Source organism: Netta rufina (genome assembly GCF_964035555.1).
Source record: "Netta rufina genome assembly, chromosome: 3".
In the NCBI taxonomy this organism is placed as follows: Eukaryota; Metazoa; Chordata; class Aves; order Anseriformes; family Anatidae; genus Netta; species Netta rufina.
This window is the reverse complement of record NC_140125.1, coordinates 26,931,023-26,954,746: the sequence shown is the minus strand read 5'-3', so window position 1 is coordinate 26,954,746 and position 23,724 is coordinate 26,931,023. Positions and strand designations below refer to the sequence as shown.

The 23,724-nt window shown below is 36.5% G+C and overlaps 1 protein-coding gene across 1 annotated transcript in view; it reads left to right on the top strand.

The window, feature by feature from the left end:
- Positions 1-23,724, top strand: part of LYST (lysosomal trafficking regulator) — a 65,050-nt gene that overhangs the window by 5,422 nt on the left and 35,904 nt on the right. The window contains 17 exon segments of the mRNA XM_084285260.1: positions 465-2,544; positions 4,161-5,178; positions 6,757-6,918; positions 7,561-7,717; positions 8,904-9,130; positions 10,469-10,535; positions 11,383-11,492; positions 12,523-12,946; positions 14,077-14,221; positions 14,957-15,130; positions 15,652-15,812; positions 17,215-17,405; positions 18,854-19,099; positions 20,369-20,542; positions 21,421-21,570; positions 22,197-22,334; positions 23,070-23,268. Coding sequence (XP_084141386.1) covers positions 465-2,544; positions 4,161-5,178; positions 6,757-6,918; positions 7,561-7,717; positions 8,904-9,130; positions 10,469-10,535; positions 11,383-11,492; positions 12,523-12,946; positions 14,077-14,221; positions 14,957-15,130; positions 15,652-15,812; positions 17,215-17,405; positions 18,854-19,099; positions 20,369-20,542; positions 21,421-21,570; positions 22,197-22,334; positions 23,070-23,268 — 5,823 coding nt within the window.

Below are 23,724 nucleotides of genomic sequence, written 5' to 3'. Positions count from 1 at the left end.
GTGTAAGATAACCAAACTTGAACTGAGTATAACTAATGGATTATGGTTTTGTTTCCCCATATCTTATCTGTAACAGGCAAAAGATTTTTTTCAAACTAAGCTTTCTTCCGCTTGCTCCCCAAACAGATCTTTCATGTTCCTTGATATAACCTTATATTTTAAGAGAAGGGAATAGATGTGCCTACAATAAGTTCTGGGAAACTAGCACATTTTTATCTATCCCTAATTGAAAAATTAACTCTGTCTCGGCTTTCAAAGTAAGCCAGTGTTGTTCCTAAATGTCAATTTTTTACTGACTTAGTGTATGTCTGTTGTAAATGTCAGACATAGGCAAAAACATGGCCTATTAAAATAGTATTTTTCATGTTTTTGAAGCAAAAGTATTGAAGCATTTTTCTTTTATGTTTTTAACATCATTTTCTTGAATGTTTCTTTAATGTTCCTTTGTTTTTCTGTTGCAATAGGTTTTAATATACCCTCTACAGTAGACATCTGCCTGACCAAAGAGAATTCAAGTTCTGTGAAATCTACTCAGGAAAAACTAGGATTAGATGGAAGCACTCGTTCATCTCTTCAGGCTTCTGTAAAACTAAATCCTCGATCCCGAAAAAGTGGACATGTGCGCAAAACCACCCATCGTTACTCTGTGCGAGATGCGAGAAGATCTCAGCTGTCCACTTCAGATTCAGAGGGAAATTCTGATGACAAGACTACTGTAATGATGAAACACAGACGCTCCCAGTTCCTGCAGCCTTTTTTAACACATTCAGTTAGGGAAAGCTACCTTGTAGGTAGAAGTGACTACTTACCTGCTGAAACGGTACCAAATTCTAATCTTGATGCCCCTAACGTAGAAAACTCCAGCCAAATTACTCCAGCACATGAGCTCAACCCAGAGATTTTGAATGAGCCAGTTGCAGGAATTGCTGGGAGCAACACGGATAACTCTCCTTTTGACTTATGCCATGTATTATTGTCACTGTTGGAGAAGGTGTGCAAATTTGATATTAGTTTGAATCACAGTTCTGCTCTTTCAGCTAGTGTGGTGCCCACATTAACTGAATTCTTGTCAGGATTTGGAGACTGTTGCAATGTCAGTAACACTGAAAATGAGGTAGTTTCTGCAGGGTGGACAGAAGAACCTGTGGCTTTGATTCAAAGGATGCTCTTTCGAACTGTACTGCATCTTATGTCTTTAGATATTAGCAATACAGAAACAATGCCTGACAATTTACGAAGAAATTTAACAGACTTACTTAAAGCAGCATTAAAAATCAGAATTGGCTTAGAAAAGCAACCTGATCCTTCCCTTCCAGGGTACAAGAAAACACTACAGCAGCCAGTTCAGGATGACTTTGTATTTTCTAAGTGTCATCACAGAGCTTTGCTTCTACCAGAGGTTATAGAAGGAGTCTTGCAGATCTTGATCTGCTGCCTACAGAGTGCAGCCTCTAATCCGTTCTACTTTAGCCAAGCTATGGATCTGGTTCATGAGTTCATACAGCATCAGGGATTTAAGCTGTTTGAAATAACAGTACTTCAAATGGAATGGCTGTGTATGAAGAATGAAGGAGTAACTGGGGAAGCCTCAGAGCATCTGAAAGCCCTTATCAACAGCATCTTGAAAATAATCAGCACTGTCAAAAAAGTGAAATCAGAGCAGCTCCATCAATCAATGTGTACAAGAAAACGGCACAGACGATGTGAGTACTCTCACTTCATGCATCACCACAGAGATCTCTCTGGGCTCTCTGTGTCTGCTTTTAAAAACCAAGCTTCCAAAAATCCATTTGAGACAGCTGATGGAGAAATTCATTATCCTGACAGATGCTGTTGCATTGCTGTTTGTGCACACCAGTGTTTGCACTTGTTGCAGCAAGTTTCTCTGAGCAGTACTTGTGTTCAAATTCTCTCGGGTGTACATAATGTAGGAATATGCTGTTGTATGGACCCAAAATCTGTGATTGTTCCATTGCTTCATGCTTCCAAGTTACCGATATTAAAAAACTTTCAACAGCACATACTGAACATCCTTAACAAGTTTATATTGGATCAGCTGGGTGGAGCAGAAGTTTCTCCAAAAATTTTACAGGCGTCATGCAATATATGTACTGTTGATTGTGATCAGCTTTCTCAGTTGGAAGATGCCTTGCAAGGCAACTCTAATGATGCTGGTCTTGCATCTAGTTCCTCTTGCAGAGTTCAGGGAATTCTGCCTAGCAGTGGATCTGAAGATATGTTACTGAGATGGGCTGCATTAGAGGCTTATCAGGACATTGTTTTTGAAGAAGACAAACTACGTGGCATGCAGATTGCAAGCCATATCTGCCACTTAATCCAAAAGGGAAATGCAGTGGTCCAATGGAAACTATATAACTGTATTTTTAATCCAGTGCTTCAGAAAGGAGTTGAGCTAGCTTGCCATGCTCAACAACTGGGAATAACTACAGCTGATAAACACACATGCAGTTACCATAGCCAGTGCTTGCCTTATGAAGTACTTCAGATTTATTTGCAGATACTCCCTCTGTTGTTTAAATCCAGGTTGGTTGATTTTCTGCTTATTAATGGGAAAACATGCTGTTTATGTAGTACAGAGCTTTATGTATTTGTTACTGAGTAGAACACAAACCTTTTTTGGACAGTAGTTTGCTTTGGATATTGAGGGGGGAGGGAGGTGGGATATAAGATCAAAACAAGATTTACTCCTAGATTCGTAAGCCATACCAAGTGAGGGTTCTGCAGTGATGGGCCATGGCCTCTAACAAGTCAAAACAAAGCATGAAAGCATGTGGAAACACAATCTTTGACATACTCTTTGCCTCTTAATTCCTCATGCTGAAGTGAGTCAGGAACGCTGAACATGTCACTTTTCTGTGGTAATTAAACCACTCAATTTTCTAATATGTTTCCGTTTTTCTAATGTTTACAGAACACTAATCATTTAAAATGGTTAAAAAAGAAGAACATTCTTCTAAGGATTGAAGTAAATTCCGTATTTATTGTGGAGTCAATCAAGTAGCTGTTGAATAAATTTCCATTTATGATTATTAATAGGAATGTGTCATTTTTTCCATTAAAGTTTCTGATCATTTCTCCTGGAGTCCTGATAAACTGAAATTAGTTTAATAGGGTTACGTAGGGTTACCTGAGATGGTTATGAAGAATAGACTAGTATTCCAATGTTCATGAAGGCTTGCCTAATACATTTCTAATATTTATCCTAATCTAAACAGTCAAACTATAAATTTCTGAAGAAGCATGTAGTGAAAAGCCCTTTGTGGCAAAGAGATAAGAGAATTAGTTTAGATTTATAAAACAAACAAAAAGCCTTTAAGGTATCTTACCTACCACTGGCTTAAAACTTGTATATATACAAGTCAGTACATGACTTACTTCTTTCTAGAGTGCTTATCTCAGTTACAGTGAAAGCTGATGCTTCAGAAAGGAAGATGGAGAGTAGGGCAGGTGTCTGCAAGCCAACACAGTACATTAAGAAACTTACAGATCCTTTTTTCAAACTGCTTGAGTTCAATGTACTATGTGGAGAGTAGAAAGAATGGAAAAAGATACTTGGAAATACCCCCCATATTTTTTAGTATTAAACTTTCTGGCACAACAATAGTACAACGCTGTGCTTCAAATGCATTTCAGATACAATTCAAGAGTTTTTTTTGCAACTGTTAATACATTTTACTAGCTATGTCTATTTAAGATCTCAAGTTTGAGAGATTCTCTACTTCCTAACTTCCTAGTGAGGTCATAGCCATGAAAGACATCAAGATATTGACTAGCTACAATTGCTAATAAAAACTAATAAAAAGTGAAGTGGAAGTTAAATGCATGTTATAGAGTTAAACACCTTTTTTAATGCTTTGAATATCATACATCTGTGTTCTGTGTTTTAGTGGTTAACCAATGTTATTTCCTACATTGTGTCTTACAAAAAAGAGATTGAGTTTTCCCATCACATTCCTGAGATGGGACACTTAGAGCAATTACTGTAAATGCCATCTGTCCCTGGTTTTAATCAGGTGTGGACCAGAGGATTATTTTTGGGTATCTCATCTTATGAATAGCTTACGGGGTCTTACGAGGTCTTAGGAGCTACATGAATTTTTGTTCCTCTTATGAGGTAACTCTTATGCTTTCTCTTACAGGATAATTAGGAACTTGTTTCTTAGTTGTAATGGAGTGAATCAAATGATTGAGTTAAACTACTTAGACGTTTTAAGAAGCCATTCTTTGAAAGTGTTAGGGACTTTGATACTCTGTCTTGGGGATCAGCAGAAAGAACAAGCAATGCCAGAACTAGAAGACCTCAGCAATGAACATCAGATGTCTACGCCTGACTTGCCTGCATCTCTTTGTAGCCAGCACATTGTTTCAGAAGTGCCCCAAAGCCTGAGCAAGTTTTATGCTGGCCTGAAAGAGGCTTACCCCAAAAAGAAAAAGTTTGAGAGTCAAGACACTCATGTCAACACAATAAACCTATTCCTCTGTGTTGCTTTTTTATGTGTAAGTAAAGAAGCAGATGGTGATCTGGATTCAGCTAATGACTCTGAAGATACATCAGGATATGATAGTACAGCCAGTGAGCCGTTGGGCCACAAATTACCATTTCTGTCACTGGAAAGCCTTACTTTGCCCTCCCTGGAACACATTCACCGTGCTGCAGATATTTGGTCGGTGTGTCGTTGCATCTATTTCTATAGTTCAGTTTTCCAGAGACAGTTCCATAGACTTAGAGGCTTTGAAGCATGCCACAGACTACTCATCCTCATAATTCAGAAACTTTCAAAACACGAGAAGGAACAAGAAAAAAATGAGAAAGTACTGAGTGACGGCAAAAGTTCACATGGGAGTCCTCGTCTCAACAAGGATGATGCTGTTCAGTTCCTGAAGAGCAGGGAGATGACACAATCAGAGCTCAATAATGCTGACCGTCTTGCTGGTGCAGAACAGCTGGTGCCTGAGTGTGTCTCTTGTGACATCTCTGTGAGTGGGGAACATGCTTCAGTTACATCAGTTGTAAATCTTGAAGAGATTAAGACTTCTGTAAGAGAAGAGACTGAATGGGCACTTCAGGGTATCAGGCTTCTGGAAGCTCTGCTGACAATTTGTCTGCACAGTGCAAGCACCATCCAGCAGAAGATGGAAGGGGAGGTTTTTCACCAGGTACTGCGTAACTTCCCTTAGCTTACCTCACTCATATTTGTTATGTATGGTATTACTTTAATAATAATCCAGTCAGAAGTTCTTCTGGAGATTAAAGGTTTACGTTCTTACTCTGGTACCATAATTTGTGTCATGCCTCAAGTGTACTGTTTAACTGTAGGTGTTGTAGTTGGTGGCAGTGGTCAGCAGGCATGAAGGAGTGGGAGTAAGCAAATGGACAAACTGGCAGTTGCTGTTTCTGGGAAGGCATTCCCCGTGCGTCAACTTGTTTCCCTTTTTCTGTACCCAGTAAAATACTGGTTAGGACCCTGTGCCTGTTTGTCCTCCAAAATTATCTTTGTCTTCTGCTCTTTTTGGTTGGATCCGTGTTTGTGCCAGTTTCTGCTTTCTCAGAGGCCGAGGGAGAGTGTTCTAGAATGGCAGAATAATCCAGCCTAGATGAGATTTTTACCTTTGTGGCATTTGAGTTGTATTTCCAGTTTATTTTTTCATTCATCTATTACAGTTTGAGCCATCGTGGTCAGTGTGGCCAAGGGCTTAACATTGCATGCTCTGTTCTGGATTAATGCATCTTCAGTCCGAGGGAAGGCTGATCCTAGGAGATGAATTTTTTTCTTCTGTAGCCTAAGGTGGTCCTGACTAGAGGAAAGGGATGGTTTCCTTGGCCAATACATGCAATAGTAGATGTTGACTACTGTAAATTGCTGATGATTTCTTTGTCTGGTTGGGTATGGCCTGTTCTTTCTACTTTTTTATTCTGTGCAGTTCTTTTGTCTAGTCCATGCTCTATGGAGGCTGTCTGAGCTGATGGGTGAGAACGGTGAGAGAGACTTCTTTTCTGAAAGGGTCTTCACTGGATAGTGTGTGACAGAGATGAGATTGAAGGATTATTGCATAGGGAAGACATGAATTGTATGCAGTACCTTGCGTGTAATGTTTTTGATGAAAATGCTGAGCAGAGCGTGGTGCTTGAGAAAAGGAGTATTAGAGGGCGCGGATACTGAAGACACCCGAAGAAACAGTTGCTTAAGCTTTAGAGGTGAATTAATTCAGCATACCACCAAAAGCTGTTGATTCATGGAAGACAACTTTGATGTGCTTTATTATTTTAATGGCCATTTTTAATTGTACTTGGCAGTTTACTATAAAAGCAGGAGGAAGTAGGTGCAGGTGAGAGCTAGAAATGGGTGTTTTTTCTGGGCCACCTGTTGTTTTCCTTAAGTTGGACTTTTCACCCGTGATGTTGTTAACCTATCTAGTAATAGTAATGTGGTGTGGTCTAAATGCACTCTGCACTTAAAGCTGTTTCAGAGGCATTTATTTTTGAACCATAGTGCTTTCAATTTTTTAGGAAACAGAAAGTTGCCTGGATTTTTCCATGTGCAGATTGCTTAAACTTGTCATGGCAAACATGACAAGTCTCTGTTACCGCAGGAGACCTCAGTGAAGCCTGGTAGTTCTAGCTGGGAAATCTAATCAGTGTAGGTGGAAGGAAGTTCTTAATTGGGATACTGGACTATTTTAGTTAGCCAAAACAGAGTAACATGAATCAAAATGTTTGTCTCTTCCAAACTGTAGAATGCTTCTGTGGATGATATCTTGCTCCAAATAAGAGAACAGCTTGCTCAGTCAAAAGTGCTAGAAACTGCCTTGGCAAAGCCTCTGTTTGATTCACTGCTCCGTGTTGCGTTGGGCACATTCTCTGCTGATCTGGATCGTTCTGAAGAAAAAATAGAAAAGGTATGAAACACCAATTAAATACATAGTCTAATTCTGAATACTGCAAGGTTTTCTAGATCAAGTTTTTGTTGTTTGGGTCTGTGCTTTTAAATGAGATAAGACGTTTAAATGTTTGGTTCTTGTGGTTGTTGAAAAAGAATTCTCTGATTCTAATGTGTTTATGTTGAATGATGGTTATTCATGTGCTGCTCTGAAATGAGTCATGCCCCCCCCCCCCTCCAAAAGGAGAAAGCTCCAATTATACTTTATAGAAATCCATGAAGTTCTCCTCACTCTTCCATTCTGTAGCAGGGAATGGAAAAACTCTCAGAGGAGAGCATCAGAAGGTGGATGTTCACTCACATTATCTTCACCGAAGAGTGGATGTCAAAATCCTAACTTACAGTGATTTTTGCAGCAACAATTTTTCTTAATGCATTGGGTACTTGTTTCCCAAAACTTTGGGTAGCTAGAAGGAAATATCCATCTTTGCAGAATCCATGTTCTATGTAAGAATGATGTATCCTTAGAAAGAATCTCAGTTTTTTTGTCTTTTTTTTTTTTTTTTTCTTTCCCCAATGGGCATAGAGAAAGGTTCTTGAAGGTTCTAAGCTACTTACTGTTCTGAACTAAGATGGTAAATTTGTTTGGTGTGTTAAACAGACACATTACACTGAAAAGGAGCCTGTGTCACAACCTGGAGATATTTCTGACGAAGCTGAAGAATCACAGTGCTGTAGCCTTAAACTTTTTGCTGAAGAGGAAGGATATGAAGCAGATAGTGAAAGTAACCCAGATGACAGTGAAACCAAGGTTGAAGGTAAACTTGAACTTTCTGAATATGCAAAGCAGTCTTTACAACATAGCCAACCTTACTTGGCTTTTTGAGGTGTACAAAAATAGGGTAGCTAATGGGTTCTAGTTCTGGTAGTATCCAGTTTCATTTGGAGAGTCTGTCTTTACACTGAGTGTTAAAAGAAGTGTTTTTGTCCTGGTTTATATGATTCTTGCTCTGAAGTCGTGTTGGGTTGTCTTGGTTGAAATGTTTTATGGTGATCTAGAAGCAGTTTTCTCCAGAGATGCTTATCAGTAGGTAGTTTATCAATAAAGGTTCAAAATTTTATGTAGTTTTATAGTTGCTAAAAAGCGCGTAGTCTAGTCTAACCTATTTTCATTCAACAATTGATATGCAAGTATTTCACTTTTTTGTGTAACTTAGAACGCATTTTTTTGTGCTGAACACCTAGATACTTAAATTTTAGTATAATATGAGGTAATCATGAACTGTAATAGCAGCTAATAGCACTGCATTTCACTATTATTGTTTACCTGTATGACAAGGCTTTATCCATAGTGATCTAGAGAAGCGTATACAGCATTTTAAAAGCATTTCTGAATTAAAAATTCAAACTGAAATATTTCTACGAAGCACTTTCAAGTAGCATATGTCTGTACCAAATCGTATTAGTTTTAAGTGATGTGTTTTAAAGTCTCACCAAGTTGTGAGAGGGGGGCTTAAATGTTTGTTTCGTGATTGTCATAGAGATATTCTGCCATGCATGTTTCCTGAGTTAAATAACTAAAGAACTGTTTCCTCCAATCTTTTAACATAAAAAAGGTTCATTTAAATTGATGTCCTTTCTTGGCAGGCTCTTAGTTATTTATAGAAGCTGAGGTTCTGATGCACTGCGTTTTACTGTCGTATTTTCAGTTGCGTATTTCATCATTGCAGTGCATGTCCATTTCCCAGCAAATGAAGGCATGTAGTTCAAGAACATGTAATGGGAGAAACTGCATCCTTGCGCTTATGTATTGGCAGGAAAATAAGAAAATCTGAAGCAGAATAGCTTGTAACTTTTATGAATTTCTGAAAAACTGCTGATATGCTAGCGACTGTTTTTGTTTTGTACCTTTGAGATTAGATAAAGTATGTCCTTGGATGTCCTACTTAAGTCTTGCAAACTCTATTTATCTGAGTAATTTTCAATAAGACTGTCTTTTTTCAGGAGCAGATGCAAAGGCAGAACCAGGGTGTACTGATCCTTCAGGTTATTTTAATGACCTAACCGAACACATCAATCAAGGAGAATTAATATATCCTGAAATCTGCATGTTAGAATTGAACTTGCTGTCAGCTGGTAATGCAAGTTTAGATGTGCTTGCTCATGTATTCCAAAGCTGCTTGGAAATTGTCAGCCAGAAGGAGAGAAATGCCACTGTACTTATAGAACAGGTAAAAATGTTATTAAACAAATGCAACACTTCAGAAAACTTCAGAAATGCAGTATTTTCTTTTTATTCAGTTCTGTAGTAACAGTGTAGCTAATAAGGTGAACTCAAACATTATTACTTGTTATGGCATTTTATAAGACTTGAAACAGTGTAAATGACTGATATTGCCAATGAAGCTGCATTGCATTAAGAAGTTAACAAACTATACTTAACTACAGTTAGTAGAAAGACAGTTGACCTACAGAGCTTTTGAGTTTCACGGTTTTTCATCAAAACTGTTCAATCATGAAAGCTCTGTGTGTGGTTTTAGAAACCATCAAGCTACTGAATATAGAAAACAAAAAAGCAAAGAGTATATATGTACATACATATTTGATACATGTATATTTTGTAGTGTACTTTTAGAAACTTTCAATGCTATGCCTGAAAAACATTTCACTTTTGCTCCTCATAAGTTTATATTAACTATAATATTTATATTAGCTCTAATATTAATCAGCTAAGCACATGTTGATGTCTTTGTGGTAATTTTGAATTTCTGAAGGCTAGCTTGTTTTGCTTTCAAATAACTAAGCTTTAGTAAACTTGTTTTGCAGAAATAAAAAATATAAGTAAGCTTAGTGTTTGTTTATATAATAACTTGGTGAAGTGATGTTAGTGCTTGACAGGTTAATCTGAAAGTGGGAAGAAAATGTTTTATTTTGGTACTTCAAGTCATTGTGTGAATTACTAGCTTTAAATCACTAGTACATATTTTATTTTTCTGAACTTTAGCATGTAAAAAAAATACTATTTTTTCTTTTAGTGTATTTCTAAAAAAGCAAGTATATATCTACTGAACTAACCAGTTTAGAAACTTTGTATATACTTACGAGATTTTTATGTGACATTTAAAATTGCATTTCTGAAGCATGTTGCTCTTAAGTAAATGACTTTCTAGTTACTCTTTAAAATAATCTTGCACAAAAAGGTTGGGGAAGGGTTAAATTTGTGTTCAGTATTGCATCTCTATATACCAACATGTTGTACTTTGTCAAAACCTGTCAAATTTTTTTAATTCTGTTCTGGTTGAGAACACAAGGGAGTAGTTCTCAGTTGCTGAATGGATAGTGGTAAAGGATACTTTCTTGAATCATCTGGATTCGAGAGTCTTTCTGATATGCATTTGAACTGTAATCATGAAAGCATACTCATTAGCAAATATATATTAAAAAAAAGTAAACCAACTAGAATTATTCTTACTTAAATCAACGGTGCATAAGAACTGTTTGGGAAAAAAATACTTTGAGCTTGTGTGTGTTCTTGAGACATGACATTTTCCCCTGTATTTTTGGAACAGGGTGCTGTTAAACACATTTTGGGAGGATTTATGAACATACTGACACAAACGGAATCTAGTTTTCATGGTGAGTACGGAGTCTAGGTTACTTGAACACTTTCTATAACTTAATGTATATAGCCCCAATTTTTTAGCCATTAATGGAAATGAAAAACATTGTGAATTCACATTCAAAAAAACATTACAAAGTGAATTCATTGGCATGTGTGAATGGATGCAGCTGTCTCTAACTTGTGAGGGATATCTAATTTGTGTAAATACAGGGCTATTTCTGAACTAGTAGAAACTGTTATTTATACACATTCTGCCAGATCTGAAGAGAATAATTGAAACCACAAACCTAGGATGATAATGTTAACAAACACTACTTGGGAAAAATAGCACTTAGCTCACTGATTAAATCTGACTCCATCACAACATAAGCTTTTATTTCAAATTTATTTGTAACCCAAAATTTAGTACTATCTTGATTGTGTTTTTCTAGTCAGAAAATACCCTAGCTAATCCAAGAAAGTGGAAGCAAAGTAAAAACTTATCCTAAGGTAGCTCACAGTATGAGGCTTTTCCACAGCAGGAAATTCTGTAAGCCGTCCCAGGACTTAATCCCTGGCTTTGTAGGAAGAACCTTTGCAATCTATATGCTAGGTTTCCTAGATTTTCAGACTTTTGCAAACCTGGAAGCCCAACTTGCTGTAGTGGTCTAGATTTGTTCAATGGAACTTTAAATGCTAATAGTGTCAGGAAGTAGGTAGATCACTGTAGAATTCATCTTGTAATCATTGCTGCTTCCTGAGTTTGAAATCTTTTCACAAAACACTGAATTCCAAGTTAATTTTTCTTCATAGTTGTATCAAATATAAATTTATAAAGTTTTTCAAACATACTCTTCAAGAATATTTTCTCTTTATTTTTAGCATGTCAAGTAGTGCTGGTAGACCTGCTAGTTTCTTTGATGAGCTCACAAATAAGTTCAGAAGAGCTCACTCTTCTCTTAAGGATATTTTTGGAGAAGACGCCTTGTACGGTATGTATTCATTAACATCTTACAAAATTGAGAAGGAAAAAAGAATCCTTTTGTGCCAAAGTATTTTGGGAAATAAGGACTTTTTAAGAGCAATGTTGGTTGTTGAAACAACATACTTTCAAAACATGATAGGGAAGTTGGAGAGAAATGAGAGGAGTTTGAAGTCTGTTGTTGAATATACTAGAAACTCCTTTCTTTAGCACAAGAAAACAGGACTTGTCTTAAGCAGATGGACATTACAGTTATGGATGACAGAGTATTGTAATGCTGTAAAATGTGAAGTCTTTCCCTTAGTTATAAAGCATCTGTATTTTAGGAATGGGTGCTGCTTTAACAGCAGAAATTACTTTAAATACTGACTTAAGTTGGTTTGTTTAACGCTGGAATCTACTCCTTGTGTGGGATATACTGCTAAAATAACTAACAGTTGGTTTGTGTGGGAGTCTGTACAAAAAAATGCATGGAAGGAAATTAAGCATTATTGTGGAACATAAAATAGCACCAAACTGGGAAACAAGTCAATCTTTCAAAGGTAGCTTGCAATAATTAGCTATGTACCTAAGGAAACATTGGCTTAAGGGCTCAGGTAGTTTTGCTGCTTGATTATGCAATAACAAAGGGATGGCCTGTGTGTACACTCACACTCCCTCAAACAGGGAGTAAAAGGTGTGGTCTTATTTGAGGTGTAAATTAATCTTCTATTCTAATGTGTCAGAAAAGTGAGATAAGACTGCACAATGGCCACCTACAGTGGTTCAGCTAATTCCTAGGTATTGTAACTTGAAGATTGATCTGCTGTAACTAAATCCCCACAACTGTTGGGGATTTAGTTACAACTGATCTAGCTACTCACTGTTGTAATTGTGTTTCAGTCTGGATATTTAAGTCCACCTATATTGGGAAAACCATGAATCCAAGTTTAAATGAGGAGTGGGGTTCTGTTTAGTTAAGAGATGATGCTTGATGATGCTTGAGAACATGGTATTAAACAGTTTGATTCTTACTTACTTGTTTGGTTTATTTCTTCTAGGAGATACTGCTTAAGGGTGTATTGAAGATTATAGAAACTAATATTTATATGAACCCATTGCAATACCTTGCTTTCCCTTTACTTTATGGCACAAATTTGAGTAGTAGTTCTTCACAAAAATCTGCTGGCACTTTCAACAGCAAAACTGTTGGACTAGTAAAAAGAGCAAAATTTTCAAAGAACAAGAAAGAGGCAGATGGTGAAAATTTGAGTCACCAGCTGCTTTCTTCTTGGCATGTAGCCCCAATTCACTTGCCTTTAGTTGGACAGAACTGTTGGCCACACATGTCTGAAGGCTTCAGTGTCTCACTATGGTTTCATCTGGAGGGTGTTCATGAAACAGAAAATTCAACAGAAAAGGGGAAGAAGCAAAAGAAAAGAAGCAGACTCTTCTCTGTAAGAGAGAACAGCTTTGATAGCACAGGTGAGGATATAGTACTACTTCTTTCTATGTAGGTAGCAGCGAGGGATTCTGGTTTATTTTTTATTACTAATTGATGTCAGATACAAAGGGTTGCACTTTTTTCCTTGTGATGAATATTAACCAGAAGTGATAATAACCTTTCTGATTGTTCTTTGTGTGCTGTAAGATATACTTGGGAACTAAGCTAGGAATGTTTACTTAATAATGAAGCCATAAGTGTTTTATCTTTGTTAGATTTATGTCTACTTCCTTAGAAATGTAGTGTTTTCATTGAATTTTTAACTTCAGTCAAATGTCTTTATTCTGCTTCATGTTATGTTGGAGGAAATATTCAATGCTGAAGCTGAAAGATCATGGGAGAAGACTGTCATATTTAATTGGTCTCGTGTTGATGAATGGCTTTTGTGTTGTAGCTTTTGTGTTCTTTCTCTTCAATAGAGAGCTACTAAGTCTTTTTGATTTAGGATTTAAATACTGGTACTCTTAACTAAAAGATGTTTTAAATCCATCAAGAGCCTGAGGCTGACTCAGTGTAAATCCTCTAAATTTCCCTGTGTGCCATTATAAATATCGATAGCTGTAAAAACACTTCTCTACATTTTTTAAGGCTTGCTAGCTCCCAAACTGTTTCAAGCTGAATCTCTTGGATTATAGTTTATAAGAGGAAATATTCCTTGTGGTATTCAAAATGCCTCCCAGTCACAATACTTAGGATGCCGTCTACTGTACTTTTACTCAATACAGTTTAAAAAAAAATGTGTTTGGGGGCTGAATCTTGGAAATTACTAGAAACACTTTTGTTAAAAGATATCTACTTGTGCTTCATAAAGCCAAACAAAAATACTGGATGCAAGATCATGTTTAAAGGGTAGTATGATTTGTAAAGAACCAAGTCTAAAGACTTGGTGCACTTGGTCAACACAGGAGATGGCGTTTGTTGAATTAGAATGTATACACATTTAGTGGGTTTATCTGATTCCAAACAAAAACATACCAACTGTACCAAGTGCTTAATGTTAACCTCTGTTTCAATACACAGAAGACCTAAGTCTCTGAAGAAAAATGCACATTTTTAGCTTGCTAAAAATGAATTGTGTTGTAATTGTTTATAAACATGCTTATATTTCTAGAAGAAACCAAGTCTATGGGAATGGAATACCTAAGCATGGGAGACAAACTTGTTGAAGATGGCTGCATTCATATAATTTCATTGGGTTCCAAAGCATTGATGATACAAATCTGGGCAGACTTGAACACTGGAGCTTTCATATTTCGGTATGGTATATTAGTCCAAAAGTCAAATGTTTGTAAACATGTTGTCCTATTTAACTTCTAGCAGCAGCTTGCAGAGAACACTGCTGTGGAATAAAAAAATAATTTTTATAGTAGAGCAATTGTACATGCTGGAAACATCAAATGAAGTTTATTGTATATAACCTACGGGATTATTACATCTCAGATCTTATATGTTTCATATAAATATATATAAAGAGTTGCCCTAAGTTTGTTGCAAGATGAGACATAAACACAGTGTAATGCAAAGTGACAAAGTAGTGATGAAGTGACACAGCAAAAGCTTTTGTAGCTGTAGATTTTCATAACTCAGGTGTGAAAATTCTTAATAGCTATGACAATCCTCATCTTCTGAACACCTCTTAGTATTATTTTACTTCCTAGATCCTTAAAACAGATCTAAAGCCTGAATTTTAGAGCACTTAATTTCATAGGATTCAAAGAACTTGCATTTTTTAATGCAAATTACTTCTCTGTAAAATAGAGATATTATACTAATCTAAAATGTAAGTAGATTCATGCAAGCAGATTAAGTAACTAAGGTGAAACAACATACTTGCATAGATTATTCTGAGCATTCTAAATACATAATTTTGTGATCTAAAAAGTTATCTGTGAAAGATGAGAAATAGAACCTCAAAGTGACTGATAAAATGCATAGTTGGAGCTGAAAATGCAAACCTGAAAACACTTGTTTTCCCTTTTCTGTTTTCATAGTATGTGCATGGATCCAAATGATGAGATGAAAGCAGGTCTTCTGGCACAGGCTGAATCTCCAGAGAATGTTTTCCTTGTGGGCAGGTGGCAGCATTTGGCAGTAACATATCTACAGCTGCCAGAAGGCAAGAAAAATATCCATGGAAAGCTGTTGTTGTGGGTTTCTGGTCAGAGGTAAAATGTACACTAGTTACATCTATATCTTTTTCTTCAAAACCTATCAATTATTTGATAAGAAAGCATCTATGCTACTTCAGTGCAGGCTGAAGTTATGGTTGAGAAGTAGTGTTTTTTTTTGGGGGGGATAAGGGGGTGGAATGTCAAGTAGAAATTCTTGAAAAACTGCCATTTTAAAATTTCGCTATAACAATTCAGGTGTGTGTGTATAGCATGTGTATGGTTGCTTCTTCACCGAGGTTAGAGGGGAGGAGAAAGGATTTCCCATCTAGCAAATCCTGACATTATGGCAAAGCTAGCTGATAACGCTATTTCTTTTCTTCTGTCCTGGGTAGTAATTGAATATACATGCCATTATAGGCACCTTGAAACTCAGTTATAGAAGGTGAAGATGGCTTTATTAATTTAATGTCAATAACTACATGGCTTCTCATCTACTAAGTATTAAAATTTATTTTAAGTCTAAGCTGACTACTTGAGGTAGCAATTTTGAACACTTATTTACACTTTATTTTTAGGAAATGTGAGATCAACTTAGATTATGCACTACCAAGGAAATCAAGCTTGTCATCTGACAGTAATAAAACATTTTGTATGATTGGCCACTGTACATCATCTCAGGAAGAATTGCTTCGCTTGTCAGGCAGATGGGATCTTGGAAATCTGCTTCTTTTTAATGGTACTTCTGTATGCTTTGTTTTTCTAGCATAAGTCTTTATTTCCTCCTTCCCGATCAAAGACCTAACTTGATTTCTTAACAATGCCACTTATTACAGTAAAAGCAACAATACATTATTTACAAGTGCAATATATTAAAGAGGAAGTAAGCAAACATTTCAGTATTGAGTACTTCCTAACGTGTCTTTCTGCTTCTCCCACTATTGTCTGTCTTTTTTGTGCTGTAGCTGGCAATTCCAGTTACTTCAGTGATCTTAAAAATTTCTTCAAATAATACACTGGGGGGTGAGGGGATAGAGGGGGAAGTGATGGTAATACTTGTTCTCCTTTATCTTAAAGCACTCGGTCTCTGCCAACTGGAAAACAGATTTCATTTACCTGCTTCTAAATTAGTAATTTAAAAATACTTGAAGCATATTAAAAATCAAACGAAATCCAAACCACTAAATGCCTTGTGTTAAACATGCTTGTTTCTGAAACTGCTCAAGTTACTTTAGGGTTTTCTTGGACATACAATTCTTCTCCTTCTTCTGAAAGTTTTTTTCAGGACTTCTGTGTGTTTGGTTAGCCCCAAAGACTGGAATCCTGCTGATTATAATTCTGGCATTTCTTCATGTGCAGTGGTCTAGTAAGAACTACCTTACATTAGAAATCAGTTGGCTGGGGTGTGTGGTGTGTCTGTGTTGTGTGTATGGAGACTGCATATTTGAGCAGGCAGCGAGATGTTTGCTGTAAATGTAAGCTCCACCTGGAGAATCAATATGGTCTGCGTTGACTACAGCTGGTATAACTGATGTATCCAGAGAACAATGGATATACAGCTGTTGTGTACCCAAACATCATAGACTTCAGTCCTTCTACTCTCTGAAGCAACTGATAAGAGTTGCTTCATTTGAAGATACATTCTCACAAACAGGTCAATTGAGGGATAACCTTCCCTCACTCTCTAGGCAGTGTCATTTGACTTTTTTATTTTCTACACTTATTTTTTCTCCCTGTTGGTTGTAGTGAACTATTATTATTGGATCCTTGAGTCACCCTGATCAAGTCTTCATGGTGTTGTGGCATGTTCTTACTATCTACAGTCTTGCTATGCTTTGAGAACTGAGTAGTCTTGGATAGATAACTTTTCAATTAAAAAAAAAGGAGTAATTGATTAATTTAGTGCCAAAGGCAACTGAAAACAAATCAGGAAAGCTGTCTGTTTGAACTTAAGACAATAGAACTGAATAATCAGGCCTATGACATGTGGCAGAAGTCAGTGCTTCACAGTAGTTAGCACTGGACTTCACTGGTTGTTTCAGATCAGCAGGTCCTGTAAAGAGAGCCAGTAATCTTCCTTCTTAAGGTATAAACTTCACCTTAATGTATGCTTAGAAGTTAATGTCCTTTTTGTGTTCTAGGTGCAAAGATTGGACCAGAGGAAGCATTTTACTTATACACCTGTGGACCAGACTTCACGTCTGTAATGCCTTGTAAATACGGCAAAACATTGGCTGAATGCTCAAAGTACATAAGTAAAGATATTCTACAATGTGAACAAATTAAGGAGCTCTTCATGACAAAAAAGGAAGTGGATGTTGGACCTTTAATTGTAAGGTTCTACTTAAAAATGGTTCCTAAACTCTTAGAACTGATTAAGAAGCTGGGAAATTGTTTTCTGCTGTCTCCTAAAATGCTTTACTTCCTAAAGGCTGGCAGGAGTAAATCCAGTTCTCATTAACATAACTGCAGAAGTCTTTCCATTTATTTCAGTGGGAGTTGCTCTGTACACCCTGTGTAGAGTTCATCTTCATGCATATTTTGTTTGTCTGAGAAGCAGGCACCTCTAGAGTTGTTTTAAGTACCTGTCCTAGGATTAATGGGTAGCTGTTCACTTCATTAGCATAGAGGTAGCCAAGGACAGCTTAGCTTAGTTAACTTCTTAGCATTAAAACAGGAAGATAGGATTTATCTGGCTTTAACAGGAAGCAAAAACTTCATCCTTCTTCTGTGGTGTTGAGAGAGCTGAAAGCTTGACTGAATGAATGGTCATCTTCCAGGTAGCGGATTGTTGTTTTTCACATCTGCCCTGATGCATACAGTTGTAAATATTAGTTATGTTAGAAAAAGGAAAAAAAAATTATATTACACTTGGAGATTTCTATTACTTTTGGAAAATTGTCCTCATACAGGTAACTCCTGTTATATGAATTGTTCCCACTAGAGGGAATTTTCTGGTATAGTTCTACAGCAGCTCTGTAGCTTTAGGCAAAGGATCTTTCTGGATGTAGTTCTTGTAAACATTAGTACCAATTAGTAAACTAACTGGTACTACAGTGAATAACCAGAATAAAGCTATATGTTCAAGTGAAAAATCCATCTCTGTACTTCTGCATAGAACAAATGCCTTAAATGTAATTACTCTATTGTAGCCTCTATGTGAAATAAATAGACACAGCCAGTTTTCATTTTCTGTGAAAATGAGTTGGTTACTTCTGATAGGTTTGATTTTTTTGATTTAGTCTTTTCATCAGTAAAAACAACTTCTGTAGCCTTATGTGTAAATTATGTATAAATCTTCTATTGACACCCATTTTATAATGGTGAAGCTGATTGAAGAACTGACTTAAAACTAAATGTTTTGGAGATATTTTGAAAAATAGCAGTTACTCTATATTTTGGACTTGGTCATTCTTCCACTTTTAGGCAAGTTTGTTTCCCTTTCTGATATTTCAGTATGTTTATTTTCATTCAAATTTGTTACCTTTTTTGCAAAATAGTTGTGATTGTTTTTCAGGTGATAACAGGAAGCTGATCCTTGGTGTATGTTTTTTAGTTACAGCCAAGGAAGTTAAGAAAACATGACAAAGATTTCTTAAATTTAGTTCTGTTGCATTTTAGTACATGCGTATCTGTACAAAACTTAGTGCATACGAATAGTAAAGCAGAAATGAATCGTTGAGGTTGCTGTTATTTGCTGTTAGGTGTCTGTATGTGTTCTTTTAATTAAATCAGTTCAACTATCTTAATTTTTTGGCTAATAAACCTCTCGTATTTCAGGAAAGTCTTGCTGTTGTTTATACCACGTGCTGCCCTGGTCAGTATACCATATATGAACCTGTTATTAGACTGAAAGGTCAAGTGAAGACTGTTCCTTCTCAGAGACCCTTCAGTTTAAAAGAAGTTCAGAGCAATGTATTGGATTCTCATCACTTGAAAACACTTCAGCCTGTTGAATATAAAACTCTCCAGGGTATCCTACATGAAATTGGAGGAACTGGTGCATTTGTTTTCCTCTTTGCTAGGGTAAGGGAGCTGGAGGAGGGGGAGTGCATGCATATGATTGCCTGTATAAGGCTTTCCTTTGATCTTGGGTAGCAAGTAACATACTCCAGCTACCTAATTCATGTCAATTACAAGTCTGCATGTGATATTTTTTATTTTTAAAGAAAACTTGTGGAAGGAATCTGTTGTAAGCATCATAAGGTTGTCTTAAACAGGAAGCTGAACTGAATTATGTAATGCTTTTTATAATATAGCTTGTATGTACAAGATGTGTTCTGATTTAGAGATGGGGCTTCTAAATGTCAAAATAACTTATTTTTAGGAGTATTGTAGAGCTGGCTGTATTTTTTGGTTTCTAATTTTTAAATCTAAGTATTGATTAATATTTTTAAAAGTCCTTGAATGCATTGCATCTCTAATGCTTGAAACACAGGATATTCATAACGCAAGTATGAAGAAATGTGTAACTACTTAGCGTGCAGAACTTTTTATCTAATAAAATCTGAGGTCTTTTTTGAAAGCAAGTCTTTTAGCAATGTTCAAGGCTTAACCTGTCCAATAATTTAATTTCCAAAATACTAAGGCTATGAAGCTTAATTACTACTTTACTAGGGCCTGTATGTGAAAAGCCAAATACCCATGCTAGGAGTCTCTGTAGTGTTAGTTCCCTCAGAATACTAATGCAGGCCTAAAACTTGTTTTGCGTGCATCTGTGGAAACAGTTTTCTAAAAAGTATATATGGAGATTAATCAGTGCACATTAAACTAGAGACAGGTGTTGCGGCTTCTGGTTATGAAAATACTGCCTGCTAAGTTTTAATATTGATAGTGAAATCTGAAGAGAAAATTCTTATTTGTGGTACTATATAATGCGTGTTTGTGCATGCTTTTTATGGACAAAATAAAACTTGTATGTAGACACTTACAATCAAATGTTGGTGTAGTCTATGCCAGCAGGAACCTTAAATTAAAAGTTTAACCAAATTCATAAATGAAAGGCAAAACTGAGAGCATCCAGAGGAGGGCTATGAAGACGGTGAAAGGTCTAGAGGGCAAGATGTACGAGGAGCAGCTGAGATCCCTTGGTTTGTTCAGCCCAGAGCAGAGGGGAGGCCTCCTGGCAGCCTGCAGCTTCCTCACTGAATATGCATATATATTTAGAAATGGTAACATATGTCATCTGACAATCTTTAATCCAGAAGTTATGGCTTGAGACTGCCACAAATAATTTCTAAGGCTTTTTTCTAAACATTTCTCGTGTAAAGTGTTCTATTAAACTTGTTTTTTCAGGTTGTAGAGATCAGCAGCTGTGAAGACACTCAAGCTTTAGCACTGCAACTTATACTGTCTTTAACAAAATACAATCAACAGAGAATACAGGAGATGAAAAATTGTAATGGTTATTCCATGATTCATCGAGTGTTGATCAAACCAAAATGCATTGTTGGATTTCGCATGCTGAAGGTAGAGCACTCTTTAAACCTGATTCTGTTAATGCTAGCATAAACTTAGAACTTCTTTGTGACTTTAATTCTACATCTGAAGCTGTCTTTGCGAAAGTAGAACAGTGCTTTGGAGCCGGTTCAGTTCAGGATTGTTTTCGTCTTGAACTAGAAACTACTGATGGGTGAGCAGAGAAAAAGGAAATGTTGAAAGATTCTGATTTCAAAGGGGATGGGAAAAAATGCAACTTCTCTCTGAGAGCAAAGACTCTGAAGTAAACTTAAACTCCTAAGCAATGAACAGCAAGTTGGATTCTATTTTTGTTTTTAGTTATAGTGGCCAGGTAGAAAAATGTGCGCGCAGTGAATGAACCCTGTTCTATTTGTACCATCATGCTGTAAGATGGATAAGTGGCCAGAAGTGTGTGAGTGCATCTTTAAATAGATAAATGAACTGCTGGTTGTCTGAAGCATCTTGGCAATAACTTTTAGAAGCTTGTTTTTAATGGGTAATCTAGTTGTACATGGATCATGAAAACACCTAGAGGTATTTTGCTGTATAGCTTTCTGCAGTTTAAGAGCTTAGGTGTGATTGTAATTCTCAAATCATGAAGCTTCACTTGAAAAGTCCTGATCAAGGCTATTAAAAGCGTCTTTCAAAAGTGCCTATTTTGGCACTCAAAACACCTGAAATTTTTCAGAATTTGTGTACTGGTGCTATAAGGCCTCTACAATGAATCCAGTGAGGTGACTAAACTGAAATTATTTTGCAGGTTGGCCAGGTAGACTTGTGTCTTCCCTGTCAAGAGGCTGATGTGTCTTTAAAGGTTTTTGATAAATCTGATAGGACAACTGTTCTGTTTTGTGGTTAATCTAAATTCCCTTCTCCGCTTCTTTAAGACTCTCCTTGAAGGATGCTGCAGTGGTGAGATTCTGTATATAAATGAGAATGGGCAATTCATGCTTGACATGGATTCTACAGCAGTTATCCAAGATGTTGAATTGTTAGAAAAGCTACTGCTTGACTGGAAGATATGGTCTAAAGCAAAGGTAATTACTTTCTTTTTGGAAAGATTGTCTGAAAGCCAAATTTAACAAGTGTTCTGACCTCTGAAATGAATTTCTGCAGTTTAGGAAACTTCAGTAATTAGTGACATCTAAAATTAATTAATAAAAATTAATAAAAAATTAATGGTCCTTATTTTTCTTTAAGTAGCTGGTAGTAGCTTTTAGCTCCCAGTATCAATATTGCAGGCTGCCTTAGTGTATTAAAATCTATAGATGCAGTGTATATAAATTACTTGTTAGTTGATTGTTTTTCATCCTTTCCAACAAGTTTTCAAGAGAAACTTGGTGTGACTGAGGAAAATGTTCAGCTTCCCCCTGGAATTAAAAACAAAAACGAAACAACCATCTGGTGTTACCTAAAACACATTTTGTCTGTCCTTTATTTTAAGGTGTAATTTTTTTTTTTAGCTTTAATCACTAAAATGTGATAAATTGCAAACTCTTCTGATAGTTTCTAGTTCTGACCTGACTCTTTGCAATCACTTAGTTTTGCTGCTGTGAAAAAGATTAAGTTAATTTGTCTGTTTCTTATCTGTTAGTTGTTTTTATTCTCAGGATATATTCAGCAATAGGTAGTAAGCTATGTTCCTGTTCTGTTTGTTTTTCAGCAAGGTGTTTGGGAAACTCTGTTAGCAGCTCTAGAAATCCTTATCAGAGCTAACCACCACCAACAGATGTTTAACATTAAACAGCTGTTGAAAGCTCAAGTGGTACATCACTTCCTGTTAACTTGCCAGGTTCTGCAGGTAATTCCGATTTGAAATCCTCTTTTGTGCTTGGCAAGTACTTGGTTTTACTTAATGAAAAAATACGGAACTGCATGCTATAGGGGAAAAAAGTGAATGCAGTAGACTGTCCTCTGTGCTTCCAGACTGCTTTCATCCTCTACAACAGGCACTGTTGCTGTAAACTGATACAGTTCCCTAATGAGAGCACAATGCTGTTTTTCCTGATGGACAGAAGGAACAAGTGGTTTTAACCATATGCTACTAATCGAAAGCCTAGACACAGGCTTACTTGTGGAATCCATGTGTGAGGAGGAGCTGAAACAAACTGTGAACCTTTTGTACAGGCCTAAGATGCCTCTCACTAGTTTTACCATCATCAAGTCTTCATTACCGAGAAATATATATGGGTCATAGGAGAATGTTACCGCCTGCCTCTCTGTCCTTAGAAACTAGTACCTTTCTGGTTTAGTAATAGACTTCTTGGAAATCACACAAATTAAATGTGACACGAACTGTCTTAGTATATTTTCAGAAGCGTGTCCCTAATTAGTGATGACCAAAATCTTACTGAAATCTCTGCAGACTTCTTAACGAGTTAAGATTTTTTTCCTCAATCTGAAGGCAATTAGATGTGAAATAAAAAAGTATTTCTCTAACCGCCTTCATACCTGTTTGTTCTCCTGGTATAGCATGATAGTTAAACTGTCAAATTAAAAATACAAATAACTTAGTTGTACTGCTCTTTCTTTCTAGGAGCATAAAGAAGGGCACCTTGCATCCCTGCCTCGGGAGGTTTGTAGGTCATTTGTGAAAATAATTGAAGAAGTGCTTGGATCTCCCCCAGACCTGGAACTGCTGACACTGGTCTTCAATTTTCTCTTAGCCGTTCACCCTCCCACTAATACATATGTTTGTCACAATCCTACCAACTTCTACTTTTCACTGCACATAGGTAGATATTTTGTGTTTAACTAGAAATGGACATTAAGATAAAATTCTACTGAGGTGTGTGTGTGTATATAAATGTATGTATCACTGTTATAGACTATTGCTTTCTGAGTATCTTTTTTTGGTTGCTATATTGTAACTTTATTTACAAAACTACTGACTTAAAGTATTTCACTGTATTGAAAGACATTCTAGTTAGACTTGGCTTGGTTTACTAGGAGAGCTTTCTTCTGTTTAGAGCTACAGATAATGGCCCTGGTGTTTGTCTTTAACTTTCTTGAAAGTTTGCTGCTAACTGTAATACACAACAGTTTCCTGTAGAGACATGATACCCGTGAATGCATGCAAATTTGGTAAATCCTAGATATATATGGTTTTGCAGCGTCAAAAGCTTAGGCTCAGAGGACTATAACACACCAATAATGCACTCATTTTGAGTATATTTCCAAGAAAGACAACA